We start from the raw sequence: 25899 nt of genomic DNA, 5'->3' as shown, positions 1-25899 counted from the left end.
AATGCCTTGCACACATCAGACCCACCTAAGCTCTCCAGTATTCTTAGTATCCTGACCACTGATACCTGTTTCTACTGTAGAAAAGTAACCTTGTAGACCAGAAGATTCCTTTGTTAATGAGATCCAGACATTTTACTGGATACGATACAAACAAACAAACAAACAAACAAAGAAGTCTGATCGGTTAAGTTTAGACACATTTGAAAGAGCTAGTAAATTAACTAGTCACGTCTTACTAACCACTGATGGCCTTTAGCATGTCCACTAAAGACAATCAGCAACAACAGGAGGTCGTAGCGTGTTTCTGTCCTGGCAGCAGTCCCTTCCCAGGTACTTCTGTGGCTGAGACCGCATCTCACCTGGTAGTTCAGGTGGTCTTGAGACTCAGTCTTGAGCTCAGGTATTGAGTCTCCTGCCTCAGTGGCCCAAGTACTGGGGCTACTTGAGCCTCCACACCCAGCTTTCTCTTGTGCTTCATTCATGGAAGAGGCAGGTCACCTCCTCACTAATGTGTCCCTCAGCCTCACACAGGTAAGCAGATGCCCATGCCAGCCGTGCAGCATGGATATTAAACACATCTCCGGAACTCAGTACCTACAGTCATGGCTTTCTCTCCCCATGAAACTAGGAAGGAGTCCAAATCATCACAAAAATAGAGGAGGGCCAAAGAGCACAGAGATTTTTTTCCTCACACACATTACCTTATTTGGCCTTCAGAGCCCCTTCATAGCCACCCTAGGTAAGAAGGGCATCAGTAGGAGACACACTACTCAGCCCTTGGCTGGGCCTTAGCTGGTAAGCTGACTGCCTCAATACTGACTTTCAGTTTCTGGCCCAAGATCCATCCCATGCTCCTTTGCACTAAATGACACACATTGTGTCATTTAGTGTGTGTGTGTGTGTGTGTATGTATGTATGTGCATATATATATATATGTGTGTGTGTGTGTGTGTGTGTGTGTGTGTGTGTGTGTGTGTGTGTGTGTGTGTGTGTATGTATAAGTTGTCTATATTTTTGCCTACTTTGTTATTATCTATTCCTCCCCCATGGCTGGGCCATGGCTGTTAGGGATAGTTCTTATATTCATGAATATATCACTGATTCTTGTTTTGTTTTGTTGTTGTTATTTGTTTTTGAGACAGGGTCTCACTATGTGTTCCTGGCTAACCTGGAACTGCTCTGTTCCTATGTACACCAGGGCGGCCTTGGACTCATAGAGACCTGTCTGCCTCTACCTCCCAAGGGCTGGGATTAAAAGCATGTGCCACCATGCCTGTCTAATTACGGTAATTCTCTAAAATTTCTTTTTGGCTGGCAAGTTTGTTTTAAAAAAATCTTGTGCTTTGGAATGAAACCAGGCCACCAGTCTATTGGTAATGCATTAGCAACTCCTGACCACTTGCCAAGAGAAGAGAAATAAGAAACTTAATAATTTACATGGCTTTCAAGTCTCCTCAGAAAGCATCACGACACTGAGGTCTAAACTGAGAGAACAGCCATTAGTTATCGCGGCTCCTAAGACTGTACAATGAACATATAAAGTCCTTTATTGACCCATTATCCCCTCAACCAGCACCCAGCCCTTCAACAAACATTTCTTTCAGTCTGGCATGGTAGTGTACACCTTTAATCCCAGCATTTAGAAGGGAGAGGGAGGTGGCTTTCTGTGAGTTCAAGGCTAGTCTGGTCTACAAAATGATTCCAGGCTATCTAGGACCTCAAAGTGAGACCATCTTTTTTTTTTTTTTTTTTTTTTTTTTTTTTGGAGCTGGGGACTGAACCCAGGGCCTTGCGCTTGCTAGGCAAGTGCTCTACCACTGAGCTAAATCCCCAACCCCGTGAGACCATCTTAATTAAAAAAGTTCTATACTTAAATGTACCAACCCCTTTCCCAGAAGCTGAGAAATACAGGAGAACAAGAAAGCCCTGGTTTTTTTATTTTTGCTCTTCTTTCTTTCTTTCTTTCTTTCTTTCTTTCTTTCTTTCTTTCTTTCTTTTTAATATTTGTTTATTTAATGTATATGAGTAAACTGTAGCTGTCTTCAAACACACCAGAAGAGGGCATCGGATCCCATTACAGATGGCTGTGAGCCACCATGTGGTTGCTGGGAATTGAACTCAGGACCTCTGGGAGAGCAGTCAGTGCTCTTAACTGCTAAGCCATCTCTCTAGGCCTTATTTTTGCTTTTCAAGACAGGGTTTCTCTGTGTAGCCCTGGTTGTCCTGGAACTTGCTCTGTAGACCAGGCTGGCCTCGAACTCAGAGATCTACCTGCCTCTGCATCCAGAGTGCTGGAATTAAAGTGTGTGCTGCCACTACCCAGCACAATCCCTGCTCTTACGTTTATACACTACTGAAGGGAGATGGGTCAGTAAGCAAAACAATTCCAGACAGTGTCAAATATTAGTCATTTTGGATGTCATACAGAGTAAGGGTGAGGAGACGATCACAGATAGGATGGCCTATAATGGAGACACAGAGAGGAAACCCACCCAAGAGCAGACTCGCAGTTTGCCAAGGACTAAGTGTCTCATATGTGCATCACTGGGACCTGAGAAAAGAGGCTTACCTGGAGGGTAGGAGTGCTTGCCGTCTACAATCCACTCTAATAAGGCCTCTATTAATTCAAGGTTGACCTTTTCAAAATCCATGACAGACATTGTCTTGATGACCGACTTGCTCACCCCTGAAAGAAAAGGAAGAATCAGAAGAATAATTACACCTTACACCTGTGAGGTTTGTGAGTGTTGGGTCGGTTCAACAGCACAGGAGTTCCCTCAGAAAACACTGGGTTACAGGAGTGCACACACTGTCCCTCTCCTCCCTTGCCTCGCTCTCAGGTGCTGAGACTTTATGCACACACCAGCATGCTCACACCAGCACATCTCGTTTCTGTATTGCTGGAGAGCCAAGCCAAGGCTCCCCGCCAGGTCCATACACTTGATACAGACAGTATCAACCGAGTTACATCCCCAGCCCAAATGTACTTTTGTTTTTCTGGAGCAGTGAGTGACCCAAGGAGAAAGCCCTTGACAGCACTCGCCCCGTTTGAACTTTTAACTCTCTCCTCCTTCTTCTCCTTTCACCATCATTTATTAAAAGTTTAAGATCTAGAATAAAATTCAGTCAGCACATTTTAGAAACTGCTTCCAGATTCGATCGAACCGTGAGTCAGATCATCTAGAAGCCCAGGGAACAATTCCCTCGGGAAGTCCTGAGTGGAACACGGTATTTCATGCGCGTTTTACAACAGTGCTCAGCGTCTAGGTCCCTTTGAGACAGTGACAGCAATGGTGGCTCCTCCTTGAAGGACACATGTGAATTTAGGAAGCTCCTCCACACTGGGCATCGCATTGCAGGCCTTTACTCCCATCACTTGGGAGGCAGAGACAAGCAGATCTCTGTGGGTTCAAGGTCAGCCTGGTCTACACAGTGAATTCCAGGTTCTCTTTTGACACCCCCCCCTTCCAGAAAGAACTTACTCCACACCTTTGATGTCGATCTACAAATGATCCAGTGAGAATCTGTAAACTTCCTACCTACTGGAGTCTTAGCACACAAAAGCCTCCTCAACCCTCACTGAAGCGGAAGCCCAGTTTCAATTCATCTGACTGACAGTGAGTACCGGCACCTCCTGTTTGTTGCATGTTCCCACCCACCCCTGCCAGCCCCACCTCCTGCTGCAGCTCTCTGACATGCCTGGTTGTTATGCAAGCTCTGGGGGTCTCAACTCAAATCGTCACGCGTGTGCAGCAGGCACTGCTCCCGCCATTCCATCCCCCAGGGCCAATACTGACATTTTGGTTTTTCTGGTATTCACTACAATCGAGTCATGCGTTCTTTCACTGAAATAGCACAAGACAATGTTGTGGTATTTCAGTCATGTGTTCAGTGCATGACAGGTCTGCAGTCTTGGCTTGCCCCATTATTAGTGGTTAACTAATTCCCCCGTGTAATTGTTATTAACTCCCTGTGTAGTTAAGTATTTCATGGAGAGGTATGAGACTTACTTAAGTATCAAGTAAATTTTACCCACCAGCTTTAGCAGTATACGTGGACTTCAAAAAACAAGACAAAACAAACAGACAAACAAACAAAAAACCCAACCAAAATAATCAATAAAATGACATCATTTTTTTTTTTCGGAGCTGGGGACTGAACCCAGGCCCAAAATGACATCTTTTAAAAAAATTCTTCCTTGGGGTTGGGGATTTAGCTCAGTGGTAGAGCGCTTGCCTAGCAAGCGCAAGGCCCTGGGTTGGGGTCCTCAGCTCAGGGTGGGGGTGGGGGGATTCTTCCTTTAGATATTTTAATTGTGTTGTTAGGGACCCCCTGCTCCTGCGATATACTGCGCCAGGCTTGTTCCTCCTATGAAGCCTGCTGTGCACATAATCAGAGGTGAGCACACAGGAAATCCAAGACCACTCTTTGCCTTTGTCCTGGAAGCTGAGGCTAGTCCTAGTTCCCAGCTCCCCTTCCTGCTCTTCTTCCTAGACTCCTATCCCTCGCTTATCTTCTGTCAGAACCTCTAACCTCTGTTAGTCCTGCAGGGTCTGTGTGTTTTCCTTTCTCTCCTATCAGAGACTTTTCTTTAATAGTCAGAAAACAAAAACAAAAACTAAACAAAGCCGGCGGGGCAGGTATGATAGCTGTGATCTGTGCACTAGACTGCTGGGTTTGTAAACTAAAGTTGTTCTGACAAATGTAAGGCAGTGTTACTAGAAGTCTCTGGGTCATGGCAGGAAAGAAATGCAAGAAACTTTGGCATACTTGATACCATTCCTGAGTAAGCACAGTACCTTTATAACGGACCAAGAGCTGCTTGAAATCTAACTGCTGATCAGGTATTGTGTCTTTGACAGACTCCTCCTCGTCCTGGAGGTGAAGGGCCAGCCTCAGGTCTTCTTCCACCTCCTCCAGTGCAGTTCTGTTGTGCCTGGCTTTAAGCCTTTCCTTCGCAATCTGTTTCATGGAGCGCATATACGGGCTCCCGTCCTGTAACACATACCTGAGGGAGAAGACAAAGAGCTGTGTCTCTGTGGTATGCCCCTGCTGCAGAAGAAAGAAATTATCCTCCCACTTTGTTTACCCTTAGCAGAATGCTCTTGTTTCTGTCCAGCTCATGTGCTACCTTCTTAGCAGTCCAGGATTCTGCTGGCTGTGCCCTGTTTGGTTGGGAACACACTGGAATGAATGCCATTGGTTCTGTCTACCGTTCTTATCTAACTCAGAAAAGACTATGGCAGTAGAATGAAGGAAGAACGGCACAGACATTCAGAAGACATCTGAGCTATGTTCTCAGTTGCAGTGCCAGAATCTTAATTCCTTCTTAGAGAATCTCACCTACCTCCCCACGGTTCCAACTATAATTCTAAAGCAGCTAATTCTACCCTGTGAAGCCAAACGCAGACCTGGATTACCACTTCTTTTCTGAACGCTGCTACAAGACCATATTCAAACACACTGCAAGCCTCTCATTAGACAGTTTATGATTTGTTAGAGCTAATACTATTGTTATGGTGAGATGGAAAAGTCTGCACTTGGTACTGAAAGCTTAGATTGGTGTTCTAGGCCTGTCACTAAATCACCATGCTACAGAACTTCAAAGAGTCCATTTCGAAGGTCTTATTTTCTCATCATCTGGGAAAACTGACTGACACAACTGGAAACTCCTTCCTCTGGAGGTCTAAGGTTTCTCAGAGGCCCTGGGAAAGGTAAGGGTTGGGGGACAGTGAACAAGCAGGGCTCCCTTTGGCCCTCCTACCTCGCTCACTCAGATAATTTAATTCCCATTTTAGTTCTTACTTCTTTATGATTTTCTACAAGATGTTATTTGCAGAAAGGGTTCTATAGCCCCTTTTAAAGTCTAAATCTTGGTGATTCTATAGTCTTTGACTTTCTCCAGTTACCTCTCACTATCAAACACCATGCTCTTCCTTCCCATTCATCATTCGTCTTGGCATTTACCAAATGTCAGTTTTTTTGTTTTTTGTTTTTTTTTTTTTTCAGAGCTGGGGACCGAACCCAGGGCCTTGCGCTTCCTAGGCAAGCGCTCTACCTCTGAGCTAAATCCCCAACCCCAAATGTCAGTTTTTATGCAGGGCCATGGCAGTGTGGTGTGGTACAGTGTGGTGATGTGTGGTGAAGTACGGAGAGCCTTTCAAGAAACTGGCAAACTAGTGAGAACAGACCAAGACAGTCACTAATCTGCAAGGCAGACTAGAAAAAACACCATTAGAATTACAATAGAATAGCAGAGGATGGCATTGTCTGGCAACAATAGGAGGAAAAGCCTGTTTCCCCAGTGTAGGGGAATGCCAGGGCGTCGAGGTTGGCATGGGCGGGTGGGAGTGGATCGTCCTCATAGAAGCAGGGGGAGGGGGGAGGGGGGAGGGGGGAGGGAGAGGGGAGAAAGGAGATAACATTTGAAATGTAAATACATAAAATATGCAAGAAAAATAAAATAAAAAAAAAAAGCATTACAAGAAGTGCCAAAGACCTCCAAGCAACAGGCAGATGGGAATTCATCAAGGTGGCATCCAAGCTGAGGGTCAAAGGTTGACTGGAAGGAGAGACGGAGCAGAAGTAGAGCAGGAAGAGGCACCGGCCCGCAGCCCGAGGAAGAGCAGGCAGAAGCTTCGGAGCTTCTCCGGCCACACATCAGCAGTGTTTCCACCTCAGGTTTAGTACTTAGCACTACAGAGTCTCATCTAGAAGTTTTTGTCACAGAAGTGACAGCTAAAACTCTGAGAGCCCACAGAGGTTCTCACAGAGGGTGGGTTAACAGTAAGGAACACAGGAAGCACAAAAGCTTAGAGGATCTCAAGGTCAGAAAGCCACAAAGAAACCTGTTTGTATACAACAGAAATGAACATTCCTACTTAGTTCTGCACTGTACAGGCACTGTGTGTACACGTGTGCACGAGTGCCTGCCTTCCTGCGTGGACGGACTTGGAGGACGACTTGTATTAGTCAGTTCTCTCCTCCTGTCATGTGGGTTTCAGGATCAAACCCAGACTACCAGTTTGGGGGCTGGTATCTTTACCCTAAGCCATCTAGCTGCCTCTTAATACACATCCTTTTTTTTAAAAAAAATTATTCATTTTTATTTTGTCTTTTGAGACAGGGTTTCTCTGCGTAGCCTTGGCTGTCCTGGAACTCACTCTGTAGATCAAGCTAACCTGGAATTCAGAGATCTGACTGCTTCTGCCTCCCAAGTGCTAGGATTGAACGTGTGTGCCACCACTTCCTGGCTCTTAAAAGGTAATTTTAGAGATTTATTTTTAGTTAGTTGTGTCTGTGTGTGTATGTGTCTGCATGTGGGTATGTGCATATGTATGCCTGGTGCCTGGGGAAGCCAGAGGTGTCAGATCCCCTGACAGTGGAGTTATAGATGGCTGCATGCCCTATGTAGGCGCTGTGAATTGAACATATATCCCCTGAAAAGTAGTCAATATGTTTAACCTCTGAACTATCTTTCCAGTCCCCTACATCACATCCTTTTTTCTTTTCTTTTTTTTTTTTTTTTTTTCCGGAGCTGGGGACCGAACCCAGGGCCTTGCGCTTGCTAGGCAAGCGCTCTACCGCTGAGCTAAATCCCCAACCCCCCACTACATCACATCCTAACACTCAGCCTCTATTACAAACTTACTGAGAAGAGGATGATGATGGTAGCGGTTAACATTACAAAACATGTTGTCATGCATCAGGCACAGGTCTAAGCACTTTGTTTGCTGACATAGGTGCCACCTGTAAAGGCCAGAAGAGAGACTCGATCTCTGAGAGTCCCAGTTGCTGGGAACTGAATTTAGGTCCCCTAGAAGGACAGCAAGTGCTTCTTTGTTACTCGAGTTAAACTATTACTCTACATTTCCTCAGTTGGTCCTTGGGCCCCGGGGAGCATTATTATTATTAACAGTAACAGACACACTTGCACCTGATGGAACCGAGAGGCAGAGACACTGCCCGCTTGTCAGAGGTGTTAATGAGCAGACTTGGAGTCTGCTCGCTGACAGAGAGGAGCTACTCAGTGGAGAAGGGAGGTGAAAGACAAGATAGGTAAAAAGGAAGATGCTATCCTGGCACACACTCAAGATAAACAGAACCTGTGTTCAAAGATTTTCTTCCTTACCTGGTCACGGCAAGTGCATCCTCCAGAAAAAACTGATCAACAGGAAATGCACGACCTAGAAGACAAGAAAACAAACTAGACTCATCAGAGTCCCCAGTGACCGAGGTTGGGAGTTTTGTGTGCATATTTGTACACACTATCTACGTGTTAAAATAGTATTTGGAAAAATAAATAAAAATGAAACATTTTTTCTGTGTTATTGGAAATATTTTGTTTGTTTGTTCTTTGAGTCAGGGTCTTTCTACAAGACTCTGGTTGTCCTGGAACTCACTATGAACACCAGGCTGACCTTGAACTCACAGTCCCCTGCCTCTGCTTCCTGAGTGCTGGGGTTAAAGGCGTATATTACCACACCCATCTTAAAAATATTCTTTAAAAGGTTTTGATGACAGAAATTGGTAGGCACAAGTTCTATTCAGTAGAGAACAGAGGTGGATAGGAAAGAAATGATAGTTTCCCAATGGGACCTTCAAACTTGTTACACTGTTTCTTTCTTGCACTCTCCCTAGGCAGACTTGAAACAGCACTGTATTCTGGACAGAGCACATGCTCTTCTTCTGCTGTCACCGAGAATGCTATCACTTCAGTCAGTGTTTCCAAATTGTCCCCATGGTAATCAATCACCACAGAAAGACAGGCCAGGCTCAGAGTGGTAATTATTCCACAACAAGGCTGTGGGAACATCAAAGGAAACACTATCCGACTGTATTTTCTTCCAGCATGAATCAGTATCTGGATATTTAGCACGATCCCTAAATGAACAAGTTGGCATGTTTTCCCTCTTTATGACAGACTGTACTTAAAAACAATATTCTGATGTTAAACGCAACAGAACGTTAGACATCCTAAGAACTAAGACTTTCAGGCCACATACAACATTAAAATCTGGCAAGGGGATAAATGACCTCTTGGTCAGCTGCTTTCCCCTGGGTTGTTCTGCTGTTAATGGAGCACGTCTCTACAGACAGGTCCTGATGTGAATGAGCTCTGATGCAGCGAGCCCTCCTTTAGGGACGCACAGCATGCTCTGGTTACCTGGTATGGTGATGACAGGGCAGTAGCTGAAATACTTGGAGAAGAGCCCAGCGTCCAGAGTGGCACTCATAAGAATGACCTGGAGAGTTGCTCTCTGCATCACAATGTCCTTTAACACTAGCAGTAAGAAGTCACTGGAGACAAGAAAAGACAGCCGCAGGTCAGACACGTGCGACATAGGAAAACCACTGACTTTTGAGCATTTGGAACATCTAAGACTTAGGGGAAAGCATAAAACTCCTGGTGGAGAACAGTTCAGAATCTAAAAATATAAAACACCAGATGTCTTCAACAAACTCAGCGCAACACCAATCAAAACATAAGAGCTTTGTCACTGAAGCTGATCATTCTGACTCTTTACAGGGATACAAACGGCACACACAAAGGCTTTCACTGTAGACTGTGTGGAAGAGCAAAGTTACAGATGGCACTGTCAGTGTCCAGGCTGAGGAATGGCACGCAGCTGCTAGAAGTCTAGACAACGACACAAACACTCCTGAGCTAGTGCTAGTGACAACAAACCACAAAGCCCTCCATAAACTGTGGAGTGATGGACTCCACAGAGTAACGGTACACCAAGCAACGTTCTTCACTGGTCTATGCTAGCCCTCATCTTCCCGAAATCTATGATCAACACAGTTGATTACCAACTACTTCTATTCAAACGCTGAGTATACCATTCTCAGTAACCTCTCATCAGAGTGCTTACTGACACGGCTCTCTGCACCCTCATTTCCTTCTGCGCTCCCCCTACCAGGTAGGGTTCAGGACTCCATTCTTGCTGTCCCTGAGGAATGCAGCGTAGGGTCTCTGTACATCGTTAACGTGTCAGCATGAGTGTCTGCCAGCCAGGATGTCCCCTCACTTCTTTCAGGACTGCTTAAAACAGGTTCGGCAAGGCCTTCCTTGGCTAACTGTGGAAGGTTAGCACCTATTGAAAATTTCAAACGAACCCCACTTCTTGCTATGCATTTCTTATCTCTTCTTAGAACTTAACACTTTGTATTTTATGTATTCACTGTATTGTTGAGCTTCCCTAACAATTAGAATGTGAACTCTCAAGGACAAGGATCTGGGGTGTTTGTTGTTTTGCTCACTACTCTAATGCTCAAGCCATACTGAGTGCTCAATGAATATTTAACTCACAAAATAAACTCATTCTCCATAAGAAGAAACCGTCTAAAACAAAAGATTTCTAACAAACAGTCTTTTTGCTCATATATTTTGTTTGGCTTTTCTTTTTTGGTTCTTTTTTTCGGAGCTGGGGACGGAACCCAGGGCCTTGCACTTCCTAGGTAAGGGCTCTACCACTGAGCTAAATCCCCAGCACCCCACTGAGCTAAATCCCCAGCCCCCAACTGAGCTAAATCCCCAGCCCCTTGGCTTTTCAAGATAGTATTTCTGCATAGCTTGGGCTGTCCTGAAACTTGCTCTAACAGAGCAAGGTAGCCTTGAGCTCCATCTGCCCCTGCCTCTGAGTGCTGGGATTAAAAGCATGTGCTCTAGAAATGTTTTTAAATGCTTTCTAATTCGTTAAAATAAACTCTAAATGCCTTATTATGGTTTATAAGGCCTCTTAAGATTTAGCTCCTGTCCTCCTGCTGTCTTCTCTTCCATTAACTCCTTCATGCTCTATTGGCCTCCCTCAGTTCAGAAGCCCACCCATGCTGCCTCCTCCCTCAGTTCAGAAGCCCACCCATGCTGCCTCCTCCCTCAGTTCAGAAGCCCACCCATGCTGCCTCTGTCCCACCTCTTAGCTGGGATTCTCTTTATACTTCAGTTATTAGTTAAAGTCATCTCTTCAGCAATGTGGTCTCTGACTCCCTTATGGTGTCACCTTCCATTGTTCATTTCTTCCTGCTCTCAGACTGTGAAGACAAGGACCTACTCACACCTGTGTCCCCAGCAACTACCACCCAACAGGGCACTTGATGTCAGCACTATAAATACATGAATGAATGCTTACAGAATGATCAAAAGAACAAAAGAAGCACCTGTAGACTACCCCCCAGGGGCACATGCCCAGAGGCTCCCCTGGTGATGGGCATGCCCTCTCCAACCACTGTGCTTCTGACCTGGGAGATCAAGAAAGCCACTTCTTCCCTCTAATTTAGCCTTCCTCTTGGCTTTATCAATATTAAGTCTGTGAAACTCCACACGAAGCAGCAGTTTTCACCTTCATTTAACAGGCCTGTGTGTCTATTGGGAGCACCTTCCTTTTACCTTTCTTCTGTCCTCTCATGGACTTCATCAACAATGATGTGGGTGACTCCCTGCAAAGTTGCGTCCCCTTCCAGCCTTCTCAGCAGCACTCCTGTGGTGCAGTATAACAGTCTGGTGGCTGAGGACTAACATAGGAGAGAGCATTGCCACGCATTAATGAGATTTTGAAAAAGTAGCTATTGGCAAGCAAACCTGAATAAACATTAGACCCACCAGCGATTGTACTAAATACAAGACAGTAAGTAGCTTCTAAGGCCAGCCATCTACCCTTCCGCTTTATATTAAAACTGTAAACAACTCTCTCTCACACAAAACCCAAAACCACCCCAGTACGATTATAAAATCCTTTTTTCATCTTCTGAGACAGGGTGGACCTAATCCTGGGTGTCCTAGAGCTCACTATACAGAACATGCTGGCCCACAACACAGAAGATCCTTCTACTTCGCCTCCCAAGTGCTGGGAGTAAAAGTGCACACTACCAGGTCTGGTTATAAAATATTTCTTTAAAGTGGGTATTTAAATCAAGTCGACATTCGCTTCAACTTTAATAGCAAGATCATTTCTACTAATTAAGAATAAAAAGCCAGGGCTGGAGAGATGGCTCAGCAGTTAGAGCACTTGTGCTTTGAAAGGACCCAGGTTTGATTCCCAGAATTTCCATGGCAGCTTATGATGATCCACAATTTCAGTTCCAGGATATCCTATGCCCTCTCTTGGCCTCTGCAACAGCAGGCATGCACCTGATGCATAGACATACATTCAGGCAAAACAAGTGTGTGTGTGTGTGTGTGTGTGTGTGTGTGTGTGTGTGTGTGTGTGTGTTTGTGTGTGTGTTTGTTTGTGTGCGTGCGCATGCGTGTGATAGGATTTCAACCCCACCAAAAGTGGTTATTAATAAACTGTAGGTACATATCCCCAGTTGCCTGTCAATCTCCAGATCCCCCAAATTCTTTACATCTAGAAACAATTCGTATTCCTAGGAAGTAAGCAGAGCAGAGCACACAGACCTTGACACTTTCCAACCGGATCTGATAGCCCACCGTCAGACCCACTCTTTCTGCTCTTTCCTTAGCAACACGCTCAGCAACAGAGATCGCAGAGATTCGTCGGGGTTGGGTACAGATGATGTTTGCCACCCTCTCAGGTGGCCCGTTCAGAGAATTATCCAGAATAAACTGTGGAATCTGTGTGGTTTTCCCACATCTGTATGTCAAAACAAAGGAGTCCTAAAATGAAGTTTTCAAGGGCTAGTTAACAAAGCAATCACAGGCGACAAGGGACCCACAGCTAACTAGAGTGTGCTGCTGAGCCTAACACGCACTCACGGAGGACCAGGCCTAATGAACCTAGGAACAGGGCAATCGAATGACAGTCTGATGCCATTTATAAAACGAAGGCTATGAAAAAGACACGATGAAGATCTGAAAATGTCTCTAGGGATGTGAACTCTACATATGGATCCCAAAGAAAAAGTGTTGGCTTATGATTTATTCTAGGGGCCTTGCAGAGAGGATTCAATGGTAAGAATGCTTGCTGTGAAACACAAGGAGCTAAGTTCGAATCCTCAGTACTCAGGTAAGAAGCAGGACACGGTTGTGCCAGCTCCTGTCACCCTAGAGTTAGGGTAAGGAAGGGACGGAGGGTCAATGGACAACGGGCTTGCTGGCCTCTAGCCTAGCTCCAGGTTCAGTCAGAGCTTGTCAGGGATTGAGGCAGAGAGTGACAGAGAAGGACATCTGACATCCTCCTATGGCCTCTCTAACACAGAGCCTCACACACCTTTTATATTCTTCTCTTTGATGTGGAATGATTTGGTCATAAATGGGCTGAAATAAAAAACTATGAGAAACCAGGAGATATAAAATTGCTCTCTTAGTTGAGTCTCGGCACAAAACTAATGATGCTTTGTGTAATCCTGAATGAAAGAACTGAATGAAGCCCCAGAGTTGGCTAGGATAAGTTCGCTTTCAGAGTATGGAACAGGGAAAAATATGTTACTTAAGCTGTTGCTAAAAGAAAAAACAAACACGCTTTATAGAAGGAAGGAAAGACACAGAAGATACACAGCTCTCAAGCTGTTGGCATGGAATTCTCCTTCTGACTTGCAATGGGCCTCGTGAAAACCGGTAGCCAGACCATCTACAATGAAGGAGTCTCGGGGCAGAGGTACCCATCTACAGGACGGATGCCTGAGCTCTGTTTTAGCTCTTGTAGTCTGGCCCTAAAACTACATAATTCAACCACCTTCATGGAATCCCATTTCATATCTGACAGAGAAGACGAAATGCTCACATAACGTGGGTACATGCATCTCTTAAGGCTACCTGGTTAAGGCAGACAATGCCCCTGCCCTGCGTGTGCACTAAAGCTGCATCTGACGTCAGTCACTCTCTTACCCAGTCATACCACTTATGACAACCACTTGGTGCTTGCTCAACAATTTAAGAATGGTTTCTCTTTCTTCCCAAGCAGGTAGTAACTGTCTTTCTTGCAGAATTGCGTGGAACTGTCTGGAAGCCTAAAAAAAATCAAGGAGAAGGCAGCAGCTGAGTTATTTCTAGTCACCGTTCACAGAACTCACCTTCGAATCCCACGGTGAGGTTCACTGCTCCTGCTCGCTCTTTAGCAGTTGGCTCTCAGAGCTCAGAGCTGTGAGGCCTGAACCCACAGATGTTAGCTAGATGGCTGGATCCACAGAGTAGGCAGAGCAATCTGTAGTTTTATAGCTAAATAAACTGAACAGTGTGAACCTCTCCTGCTCAGCGCTGGTCTGATCCTAACCAATAACAATAATTATATCAACACTGTGATAAATATTTGTATGTCCACGGAAATGGTTCGCACATGCATTGCCCAATACAGTAATTCTGGCCGCAGGAGGCCACTGAGCCCTTGAGGAACAGAATGCTCTTTGGAGGAACTGAACTTATTTTAATGAGTAAATTCAACTGCAATAGCCAAAGCTTTTAGGAGCTGCTGCAGTAGACAGCAAAGGTCTATACGAGAGCAGACCTTCCCCAGATCAATAATAAGCTAGAACAATTGCCGAAGCTTTCTCTTTGGCCATTCACCATAACTAGGTAAATCAGTTTCACAGCTAATGATCAATACTCTCGACATTGCATTGTACGCTAATATTGTGGGAAAGATGGACTGCGATAGTTAGTAGGTTTGAAGTTCGATAGGATGGAAAAGCTCTCATGTTGTATAGCATAGCTCAGGCTGAAGCAGGAGGAACAGAGTTACAACTTGGTGCCACATGGTAAGTTCTGGCCAGGTGGGATGAAGATCCTGTCTTTAAAACAATGGTTTTAGGCTGGAGAGATGGCTCAGTGGTTAAGAGCACTGACTGCTCTTCCAGAGGTCCTGAGTTCAAATCCCAGCAACCACATGGTGGCTCACAACCATCTGTAATGAGATCTGATGCCCTCTTCTGGTGTGTCTGAAGACAGCTACACTGTATAATAAATAAATCTTTGAAAAAAAAAAGAACTTTTAAAATAATGTGGGGCTGGGGATTTAGCTCAGTGGTAGAGCGCTTACCTAGGAAGCGCAAGGCCCTGGGTTCGGTCCCCAGCTCCGAAAAAAAGAACCAAAAAAAAAAAAAATGTTTTTTTGCATATATATAATATATATGATATATAATTATATATCATATATAATATATGTCAACTAATATAACTAATATAATATATAATAATATAATATATATATAAAATATATACATATATGTCAACTAAAAGTAAAATTGTAGAGTTGGAGACTCGGGTCAGTGGTTAGAAGCCTATACTGCTGCTTCAGAGGACCAGAGTTCAAATCCCAGCACCCACATCAGGTGGCTTACACCATCTGTTAAGTTTAGTTCCAGAGGATACAATCCCTCTTCTGATCTATGAAGGCACCTGCCTACACGCAGTGCAGGTAAACTCGCCCAGATTCGCACGAATGAATAAATAATAATACTCTGTAAAAGTAAACTAAAAATTTGTAAATGAAATATAAGCTGGGTGGTAGTGGTGCATACCTTTAATCCCAGCTCTTGGGAAGCTCTCTGTGAGTTTGAGGCTAGCCTGATCTACAGAGTCAGTTCTAGGACATCTGGGGCTACACAGAGGAACCTTGTCTCAAAAAATAAAAGAAAATTAAATAAAGTAAAAAAAAATTAAAAAATAAAAAATAAAAAAAGAAAGAAAAATAATTGGCTATACTTTGGAACAATAAAGAATTATACTAATGTCATCGCAAATAATTTTATCATATAGATAGGTCATGACAAACTAAATAACTTTCCATCTCTATAATTTTATTTATGGTACGTTACAACATTTTGATGATCTATGGCATATAATATATATTTGATGATATAATATATAAAAAAAAATTGTGAAGGGTCCTTAGACATTACTTAATCTAATCCACAAACTCATCCAATAACTAACCTTTGTGTAACATCCAACTGGGTCCTCAAAATTTACTTCCAACTGGGTCCTCAAAATTTACTTATGGTTTCTTTTAAAACAAATCTTCACGTCAATATAAAAACATGGACTTTTGAGACAGTTGAACTAAACTTCTGTTACCACTTACTGTCTTGTGACCTCGGGCACATTATTTATCCTGTGAGCCTTTGAAATGGCATTGGTTTTCCCCTTCTCTTAGATATGGGTTTCCTAAGTAAATCACAGCATTAATATTCCCTTCAAATATTAAATTAGCTATTATTGCATTGGATGTTCCTAAAACATCTGGTTTACGCATACACTCAATATCTGCCAGCTGAGTGTCCCAAAGCACCCAGCACACGTATGTAAATTTGCTGTGGCATGTAGACAAGAAGGGAGTGGTAGCACAAACCTGTATCTAGCTAGCAAGATCTTGTCCCAAAATGACAAAAGAGAAAACAAAACACAAAAAACAAAAAAGAAAAGAGAAAAAAACGAAGGAAGGAAGTTTGGAAGGGGCGAGAGAAAGTCTTAACCATTCAGAGCGAACCAAAAGCTAGGAGGAAGAGGAGCCCCCAGACCTGAGGGAGGAGGTTGACCCATGTACAGTACCTGTTTCATCTGGAACTGCCTGCAGATCTTACTGTTCTCAGCAAATAAGGACTTTGCAGGCCGGTCACACCTTCTGTAACTCCTTTTCTTAAGGTTCACATAGCTTTCATTCTCCACGACAATTGGAGCAGGGCCTTCGTCCTCATCTGCATCCTCCTCCAGCTCTGATAATCCTTCCCCTTGAGTGGAGTGAAAGGAAACATTTTTAATTTGTCCCTTCTTTAGGTAAGACAGGAAACCCTGAGGCTTGACTGAAACAGCTTCATTTATTTCCATACTACTCCGAAGAGAGCACTGAAGACACTAACTTGAGCTTTCCCCAAGAATAAATGGTGTCATTAAATCAAAGTAACAATGAAGACTTTTCTTTTCCTTTTTTGAGACAGGGTTTCTTTGTGTAGCTTTGGGACTTGCTCTATAGACTAGGCTAGTCTTGAACTCATAGATCTGCCTGCCTCTGTCTTCCAAGTACTGTGATTAAAGGTGTGTATCGAAATCAAAGCTTTCAGTTCAAGGAATTAATATAGAATGTCTCAGCTACTTGCAAGGGTCCCCCAAATTTTTTTTTTTGGTTCTTTTTTTCGGAGCTGGGGACCGAACCCAGGGCCTTGCGCTTGCTAGGCAAGCGCTCTATCACTGAGCTAAATCCCCAACCCCAGGGTCCCCCAAATTTAATGGTATAAAATAACCAAGTTTATGAAACAATGCACTGAGAACAAAATGTGGCATAGCCATGTAATGAATTATCCCTCAATAACAAAAAGGAATAAAGACATACTATGGCATGTGTGAGCTTTGAGAACATTATGCTAAATGAAAGACTCCAGCTTCCAAAGGCTTAAGATCATGACTCAGTTTCTATGAAATATATACATAGGCAAAGCTGTGAAGACAGCCTATGGGAGAACAGTTGTTAGGCCAAAGACAGCGACTGATGCCTACAGGTTTATTTCAGGAAAATCAGTAGTGTTCATGACTGTGCAACTCTAAAACATTAAAAAAAAAAACCCTATTTAATGATATCTGTTAAATAGGTGAAATTAATGTTATATAAATGATCTCAGGAATGTTATTGAAAAGTCAGACTAGGGATGTAGCTTAGTATAGTTGTGCTTGCCTGGCATAAGAAAAGCCAGAGAGGTTCAATCCCCAGCACCACCAAAAACCACAAAAACAAATGAAACGAACAAAATGAAACCCAAGTTTCCATGAGAGCTCTGCCACTCCCCAAGGAAACGGGTGACTGCTGCTCGGAGTGACCTGGCTGGGATGTCCGTCAGCTTCCTGTAGCATCCTGCAGCCCATGCGCTCTACTTACTGATGTGTACAGGAAACTCTGTTTTCCCCTGCACCGCTGGGCTTTAACCCAGAACTTCACGGACATAGGCAGACGCCCTGCTGCTGAGCTCTATCTCTAGCCCTTAGCTAGGAAACTCGTATGAAAGACGGAAAATTGCATTTTTCCTGAAATACAGACATAAATGAAAGTAAATTCTTTGAGGAATGCTGAAGAGGAGTTTGTGGTATAAGAGTCTGCATAGCAGGCTGGAGAGATGGCTCAGTGGTAAAGAGCACTGACTGCTCTTCCAGAAGTCCTGAGTTCAAATCCCAGCAACCACATGGTGGCTCACAAGCATCTGTAATGGGATCTGATGCCCTCTTCTGGTGTGTCTGAAGACAGAGACAGTGTACTCACACACATAAAATAAATCTTTAAAAAAGAAAGGAATCTGCATGGCAAAGCTGGACAAAGCCAGCAGCTTACATACATTTGTATTTAAGGAATTATAAAGACAGCATTATTTTGGTCAACTTTTTTTTACCAGCCTAGAATACTAAAAAAAGAGGAGGAAATGGATATCACATATAAGAAGTAAACATATGAAACCAAGTTAAATGAAATTGATTTTCTGACCATGTATCTTAAGGCCTCTTTGACCTTGGTCTCCACAGGCAGGAGCAAGGCAGAACCTTATCCAGCGCTGCCATTCATATACTCAGGCTGGTCATTCTCTACACAGTAACGACATTTACACTTCAGGCCAGACTTTCTACCTAGGGAGCTCGGCCAAAGAGTTACAGCTGCCAGCCATAGCTAAAGGCAGGCTCAATGACCAGTCAGGGAATTCTTTTTGTTCAAGATCACCAGGAAATAATCCTCATCCAGCCTCAAAACGTTTTACTTTTAAACTCATCACTCTGAATGCTGATCCCATCCTGTACCTAAGATCAACATTTTACGTACCTTCCAGCATCTGATTAGAAAGAAAAGTGTTACTTGGGATCACTGGTTTGCGGTAGGCAGGTTTACTTATTCTGGTCTCGGATGGTGCTGGAGGGACGTTGATGGGAGGAACACTGTACTTATGTTGAGTGTGTGTTAGTAACTTGACAATCTCAGACTCTTCCTCTAAAAGGGTTATCAAAGAATATACAACAGGTTCTGAAGTTTTTGCGAACTCCAAGGCCTTGCCATAAAGGAACTCAGAAATATGTAAACGACAAGCCAGAGGTAGGTTCTCATTGGTGGAATAAAACGCCACGAGGGGAGCCTGGTAGGGGTATTTGTGGTCTTTAGAAAAGCGGATCTGAAGCTCATACAGAAAAGTGGTGTCGTTCTCAGCATCCAGATGAGGGTCGTTTACGTTTCTCTCCGTTCTCCCAATGATCTGATGTGGGGGCACTTCATGTTTGAATTTGCATTTTGATCCAAATTTACAGTTTCCTTTGAGGTAAAATTTACAGGTTTCAGGTGAAGTGTCCCGTACATTTTTGTTACTTTCCTTTTGCTTAGACTTGCAGAATTTGTTGGTCAAATATTCCAGTTCCAATCCAATGGTCCAGACTCTGTTCTGAATTCTTTCTATAAATTTTTCTCCACAGATGGACTTGAGAGCAAGTGTCTCTTCCTGTCTCTGCTCCACGCACTCATCCAAGCTTACAGAAACAGCGGCCTCAGACAGTGCCATCCTCTCTCCAAACGTCTCCGAGAAGCACTGGTGCAGAAGGTGCTCTAGTGCTGCCCCTAAGTCTCCCTCACAGATCCTCAGGGCCAGCTGACAGTGCTCCGTGTGAAAGCCATACCTGCCGAGGGCAAAACGTGACAAAGATGCTGTGTCAAATCTTCATTCCCATCACTGATGTGAGATTCACTTAAATACATGGATGAAATTATAACTGTGGACAGCTACATTCTGTACTTTGAAACAGCACCCCTGACAATACTAACCCCTCCATTTCAAGAGACAGAGTTGTCGGCACATTGGGCCCTACTGGCACTGTCATGGCAGGCCATCCACAGGGAGGACTCGGCTGCCATGGCTTCTATAAGTGATAAAGTGATCACCTGGAAAGTTTTTGCACTGCCAGTGGCGAGACTGTAAATTCCGGAAGAGGAGGCTCCACTTCTTCTGGGCCTATATACTCCCAAGGACGGCAGTCGGGAAGAAAGGTCGGCTCTGGTCCAGCTGACCAGCTCTGCTCGGCAGCGCCCTCGGGCGCGTCCTCTTCCTCCTCCCCGGAGGAGCCTCTTCTAGGGAAGGGGACATTTTCAGGTACTGGGTGTTAATGTCTACTCATTTCAGAGAAAAATTAAGCAAGGATCTAAACATTTAATCAAAGAGCGAAGGATGTGGGACCCTGCTCTTCCGTTGCTGGTTTCGTTTTAATAGTGAGCCGTTAGCTTCTGTCCTGGGAAATGACATTTCTCAGGTACCTACATGCCATTCAGGTCATAGGTAAAGTCATTTACAGAAACAAACTCTTTCTAGCTTCTCAATAATTCTGCTATACCTTACTGAAACCCCCATTTTTCAAATGATCAATGAGCCTTACAGAGGATTAGTAACTAAGGTTACACAGAAAGGAACAACAAGATTCTCACCCTAGGCTAAGCCCAGAGCTTACATATATTCTGACCCACAAAAGCCATCTCTTCCTCTTATTCACAGATAACATCCCCGTCCTTTCCCCTTTATTTAATGTATAACCCCCTTTTCTAAGTCTGAGACAAACAAGTTTGTAGAGGACAGAATATTTTCTATTCCTGACTGACCATTCACTAGTTCTATCAAAGAATGTATTTATTGCCGAGGGTGGAGTGTAGGTCAACTACTCAAGATTTCTAGCAAACATAAAAATGAATGAACCTCTACAACTGTGAGTGTAACAGAGGAGTTAACACAGTGCAGAGGTAGAGGGGAGACAACTAAGAAACTGTTTCACTTGGGTGGCTAGGTACAATATTAAAGCTTGACCTAGAAGCTGAAGAGATGGCTCAGTGGTTAGAAGCACTGGCTGCTCTTTCAGAGGACCTGGGTTCAATTCCCAGCACCCAAATGGCAGCTGATGGCTGTCTATAACTTCAGTTCCAAAGAATCTTACACCTTCTGGCCTCTACCTGCACCAGGCAACAAGAGGTGCCAGGACACACAGCAGGCAAAACAGCCATATACATTAGAAAGAAAAAAGAACAAACATTTTCTTGCTAGGGGTTTGGGACAGGTGGGAAAGCTGAGGCAGGAGGACTGCAGTGAGTCTGAGGCCAGGCAGGGCTGCATTAGCAAGAACTTGCCTCCATATTTGCTTCTAGAATAAGCTCCTACTTGTTAGTATAAAGTTTTAGTTGGATTAGTTTCAATAGAGCACTAATATCCTATATTAGTATGGGCCTGGAGACAAAGGAAGATGAAGCAACCCATGGTGCTGCTCAGGATGGTGGGAGATACACTCACTCCAAAACTGTGGCTGCATAATTGCTATTGTACTTCTCTTACCTCACTTTCAGCCAATGGTATCGCCACAAGAGGCTCTACACCAGCAGTTCTCAACCTGTGGGTCATGAGCCTCACAGGGGATGCATATCAGATACCATGCATAGCAGATGTTTACATTATGATTCAAAACAGCAGCAAAGTAGCAAACAGTTATGAAGTAGCAATGAGAATAGTTTATGGCTGGGGGTCACCACAGCATGAAGAGCTGTATTAAAGGGTCCCAGCATTAGGAAGGTTGAGAACCACTGCTCTTCACTGATCCAGTACCCAAAGCTGAAGAGGCATCATTGCCAATGTGTTCTCCTCAGTATAAAATGTACTCAAACAAGATACTTTACTCGGATCCCGCGTCCGCACCCTGTTCCTGCAGGTCCCTCAGAAGGGCTTTCACCTTCTCCTGATTCTCTGATGTCATGTGCAGCGTCTGAAGGGGCACTTTGGCTTTGGGCTTCCACTTAGGCCGTGTTTCTCCTTTGCTTTTGTTACTGTCGCAGGGCCTGAATTAAAGTCACATGCTCATGAACAAAACTTTGATACTCTTATCAGAGCTCCCAAATACTCACGACACACACCGACAGCAGATGACATCAAATAGAGAGAGTGTTTTCCTACAGTATTTACGAGATTTCCCTAGCTACCAGTTGGCATTTTCCTCAAATTCTTTTACTTTGAAGAGTTCCCGGCCTACTCTCTGACAATGACGTTTGTTGGTTTTTGAGACAAGGTTTCTTTGTGTTGCCCTGGTTTCCCTCCGTGGACCTTATACTCAGAGATCCGCCTGCCTCTGCTTCTGAGTGCTGGGAATAAAGGCATGGCTTCCACTGGCCTGGAGCAGTGGCATTTTTGAAGGGCCACTATCTTTTAGAAATTCTCACAATCTAAATTTGTCTTGTCATTTCTCTGGAATCTGTTTGGGAGGGTCACATGTTCCTATCTCACACAACACTTATTTATAAATCCCTATAGTTTTGTTTTTGTTTTTTGCTTTTTGTTTTTTTTTTTCAAAGACAGGATTTCAGGTAGCATAGGCTGGAGTCAACTAGTTTTGTAGCCATGGTCTCCTCAGTGGCTCCTCCAGTCTCCCTCCACCTCCCAAGTGCTGGGATATCAGATGTGCTCCACCATGCTCTGGGTCCAGTCTTCATCTTAAAGCGCCCCCCCCCCCCCCCCCTAATTTGGAGACTCTGTCCCAACCTCATTTCCTCCAGTGATTCAGTCCATCATTTACTCTCTTCCGTCTCAACTTACCTGGCCCGAGGCTGTAAAGAAAAGGTCCAATCTTCTGAGGATCAGAAGGGCGTATGTTGAAGAGTGGCAACTGTGGCCAGAGTGACTGAAATGTCCTACATCAAACCCTACATTCAAACCCTCTGTGGTTTTCCTTATTAGGCAAAGCAAAAGCCAGACTCCCTCTACTGGCCACAGGGCCACCTGCAGTCAAGTCCCTCTGCTCTGACTGACTTACTCTTGTCCCATGGCTCTGGGTTTCCCAGGCCTTCTAAATCAATTCCTGACTTAGGGTTTCACACTTGCTCTCCCCTCTGCCCTCAATGTTTTCTCTCAGAGAGGCTCATGGCTCTTTCTCTTCTTTGTTCAAATGAGCCTTTTTAGAGGTTTTCCACATGACAGCGACTCTAGCAGTCTCTACACGTCCACTTACACAGTGCTGTGCTTTCTCTTCACAGCGCTCACTGCTTCTGTGACACACTTATGATCCTTCAATCTTAAACATCTTTAATGAAGGGAAGTACAACGTTTACCTATTGCTGCAATCCTAGTGTGTAAAACCAGGACGTCAGAGGTACTCAGGAGATAGTAAGTAAGACCCTGTCTACCACCCCTCCAAAGACTGCAATTGCTCTTTGATGTGACATTAACTGAGACACACATTGTTCTGAATAGTGTCCATAATGACTCTCCTTCCTTCCTTCCTTCCTTCCTCCCTCCCTTCTTTCCTTCCTTCCTTCCTTCTTTCCTTCCTTCCTCCTTCCTTCCTTCCTCCCTTCCTTCTTCCCTTCCTTCTTTCCTTCCTTCCTTCCTTCCTTCCTCCTTCCTTCCTTCCTTCCTTCCTTCTTCCCTTCCTTCCTTCCTTCCTTCCTTCCTTCCTTCCTTCCTTTCTTTCTCAAAGGAAAAATATGTAGATTTTCTGGTGGGACACCTGGCAATCCTGCTCCTTTAGTGACTATGTATGAAGAATATGTATTTAAATCCTCCAATCAGACTCATTACAGCAATCATTTGGTAGCCAGTTTAATGACTTACATTCCCCTTGTTTCTTTTTTTCTACTCTGAATGCATACATACAGTTGAATCCACCTAGGCTAAAAGTACAGATGATCTATGATATCATCAAACCCTGCACCCACTTACAGTCCTTCCTTCCTAATATTCAGATATGCTATTCCTGTGAATGTATGTATGGCTAATGGAGTCTCTCTTCTCTAAGAACCCTGCATACAACTCAGTAGAGTTTCGGAGTCTTCATATGGGGACTTTTCTATGTATACTGTGTAAGATATATTAGCTACATTTACTTTTTACCATCCTTTAATTAAATTAATCGAAAGCCGGAGCTGAGGAAGGTTGATGACACCATCTGTTTCTGGTGGCCATCAGATGATGGCTCACCGGCTGGACAGATGAAACTCATCAACCAGACAGACACGGGCAGCTTGCATTTTGGGCTGTTTAATTTTAACATCAACCTATGGAGTTTACAGAAGACTTTAGGTTTTGTTGCACTTTTATGTCTTCTAGTTTTACTTTCCTAGAAACATTTCACTCAATACTAACATGACATCTAGTTTCAGTGTCACCCTGAGGTAGCTAAAGTCAAAATTCAACCTAATTAAAAAAAGAGAAAAACCCTATTATTTACTACCATGCTTTTAAAAAGTTGTGACAGAGGGACTGCCAGAATTTCAGATGAGAACAATAACCGGACTGGAACTACTTACCCCCCACCTCCCGCCCCACCGCTTCTTGGCCATTGGCTGTACCACATGTTAGGAAGTGAAATGGTTTCTGGAACTGAACATTCTAATGGTTTATCTAACAAAGGGCTGGCAGCATGGCCCACTGGGAAAGGGTGCCTGCCACCAAGCCTGATGAGCTGAGTTCGGTCCCTGGGACCCACATGGGAGAAGAAATCCAACTCCTACATGTGGCCCTTTGCCCTCACATGCACACCAGAGCACCCATATATAAACACACACATAAATAACACGTAAGGGATGCATAATGACCTGGACGGGCGCTTGGATTCAGTGAAGACACAAAAGTCATCGCCATCATCCCAAATTCTATTTGAGGCCTTTCTACTGCCGCTGCCACCACCACCGCCACCGCCGCAGCCACCGCCGCCACTACCTCCACCCCCATGAGATTTATTCACGTGTCCTCTGCCTCCTCTTCCTCCTCTAGAAGACCCCTTTCCATCCCCTTTGCCTGGCTTGCCTTTTCTTCTCACTGAAGAACTCATTTTCACCTGAAAGACAAAAAGTTAATATAGATACCATAAACCAAAAATATAGTAGCCATTTTTTGATCAAAGTTATGGATAAAGCCTACTTTAAAGAAATAAAAAAAATACACATTTTTAATTGGCCAGGTTAGGGGCAGAATGGCTAAATTGCTTCACATATATTTCTTTCTTTCTTTCTTTTTTTTAACAAGTTACCTTAGGACTAATATTTAGTAAGTTTCTGTGACACATATTTATTTTTAATATTTATTTATTTATTTTATGTATCTGAGTGCTCTATTTGCACATATAGCTGCATGGCAGAAGAGGACATCAGATCCCATTACAGATGGTTGAGAGCTACCATGAGGGTGCTGGGAATTAAGTTTAGGAAATCTGGAGGAACAGCCAGTGCTCTTACCTGTTTAGCCCCAGATTTATTAACCAAGAATGTACGACAGACACATATGGGGGAAATTAAATGCACACATGCCTTTAATCCCAAGAGGCAAAGCCAGGTGGCTCTGAGTTTGAGGCCAACCTGATCTACAGAGTGAGTTCCAGGACAGCCAGAAGTACACACAGAAAGCCTGTTTTGGAAAACAAAACAAAGTGATTCTGGAGCAGTGGTTCTCAGCCTTCCCAAAGCTGCAACACTTTCACACAGCTCTTTATGCTGTGGTGACCCCAATCATAAAATTATTTTGTTGCTACTTCATAGCTATAATTTTGCCACTGTTAGGAATCATAATGTAAATATCTGATATGCAGAATATTTGGTAAGTGATCCCTGTAGGGGTCCTGACCCACCAGTTGAGAACTGCTGCTCTAGAGAGATCATCCAAATATACCAGGAAATAGTTAATGGTTAATTCAAAAAGAAAGCATCACAGAGTAGACTAGGAACAGAGGAACAAACACAAGATGGATTTACTCTTAACCAGAGGCAGGCAGGTCTCTGGGTTTGAATCTGCTGACCAGAATGTGCTGACACACAAAGCTCCCACTATCTCGCTATTACAACAGCAATGAATGAGAGTGGGATAAACCATCTAGTCAAAAGATCGTCAGGTCAATTTTTTTAAAAAGGGGAGAACATACAAATTCAAAGATACAAACGAAAGAATGGAAAAGATGAGGTAAATATTTGAGAATTTATGTTCCAGATATATTATGTGCCAATCAGAAACTAAGGAAACTAGATTAGCTATATGAGT

At 43.8% G+C, this 25899-nt stretch overlaps 1 protein-coding gene across 7 annotated transcripts in view; it reads right to left on the bottom strand.

The window, feature by feature from the left end:
- Dhx57 (DExH-box helicase 57) overlaps positions 1 to 25899 on the bottom strand; it is a 50982-nt gene that overhangs the window by 18547 nt on the left and 6536 nt on the right. For 2 of the 7 annotated variants that reach the window (XM_087554032.1, NM_001191907.2), the window contains 12 exons: positions 24465 to 24706; positions 21558 to 21716; positions 19791 to 19976; positions 18690 to 19528; positions 16445 to 16623; positions 13787 to 13908; positions 12398 to 12593; positions 11390 to 11514; positions 9167 to 9300; positions 8132 to 8186; positions 4800 to 5008; positions 2570 to 2686 (listed from right to left, as the gene is read on the bottom strand). In XM_087554032.1, the coding sequence (XP_087410158.1) occupies positions 2570 to 2686; positions 4800 to 5008; positions 8132 to 8186; positions 9167 to 9300; positions 11390 to 11514; positions 12398 to 12593; positions 13787 to 13908; positions 16445 to 16623; positions 18690 to 19528; positions 19791 to 19976; positions 21558 to 21716; positions 24465 to 24700 (2557 nt within the window). In that variant the 5' untranslated portion in view covers positions 24701 to 24706. Of the gene's footprint in view, positions 1 to 2569; positions 2687 to 4799; positions 5009 to 5089; positions 5166 to 8131; positions 8187 to 9166; positions 9301 to 11389; positions 11515 to 12397; positions 12594 to 13786; positions 13909 to 16444; positions 16624 to 17762; positions 18610 to 18689; positions 19529 to 19790; positions 19977 to 21557; positions 21717 to 24464; positions 24707 to 25899 lie in introns of those variants that run through there. The other 5 variants (XR_015622039.1, XM_087554034.1, XM_087554033.1 and 2 more) reach the window with 5 other exon arrangements.

The sequence above is a fragment of the Rattus norvegicus genome, chromosome 6, assembly GCF_021556685.1.
Source record: "Rattus norvegicus strain SHRSP/BbbUtx chromosome 6, alternate assembly SHRSP_T2T, whole genome shotgun sequence".
NCBI lineage: Eukaryota > Metazoa > Chordata > Mammalia > Rodentia > Muridae > Rattus > Rattus norvegicus.
Note: the sequence above shows the minus strand (reverse complement) of the source record. Positions and strands in the feature narration are given on the sequence as shown.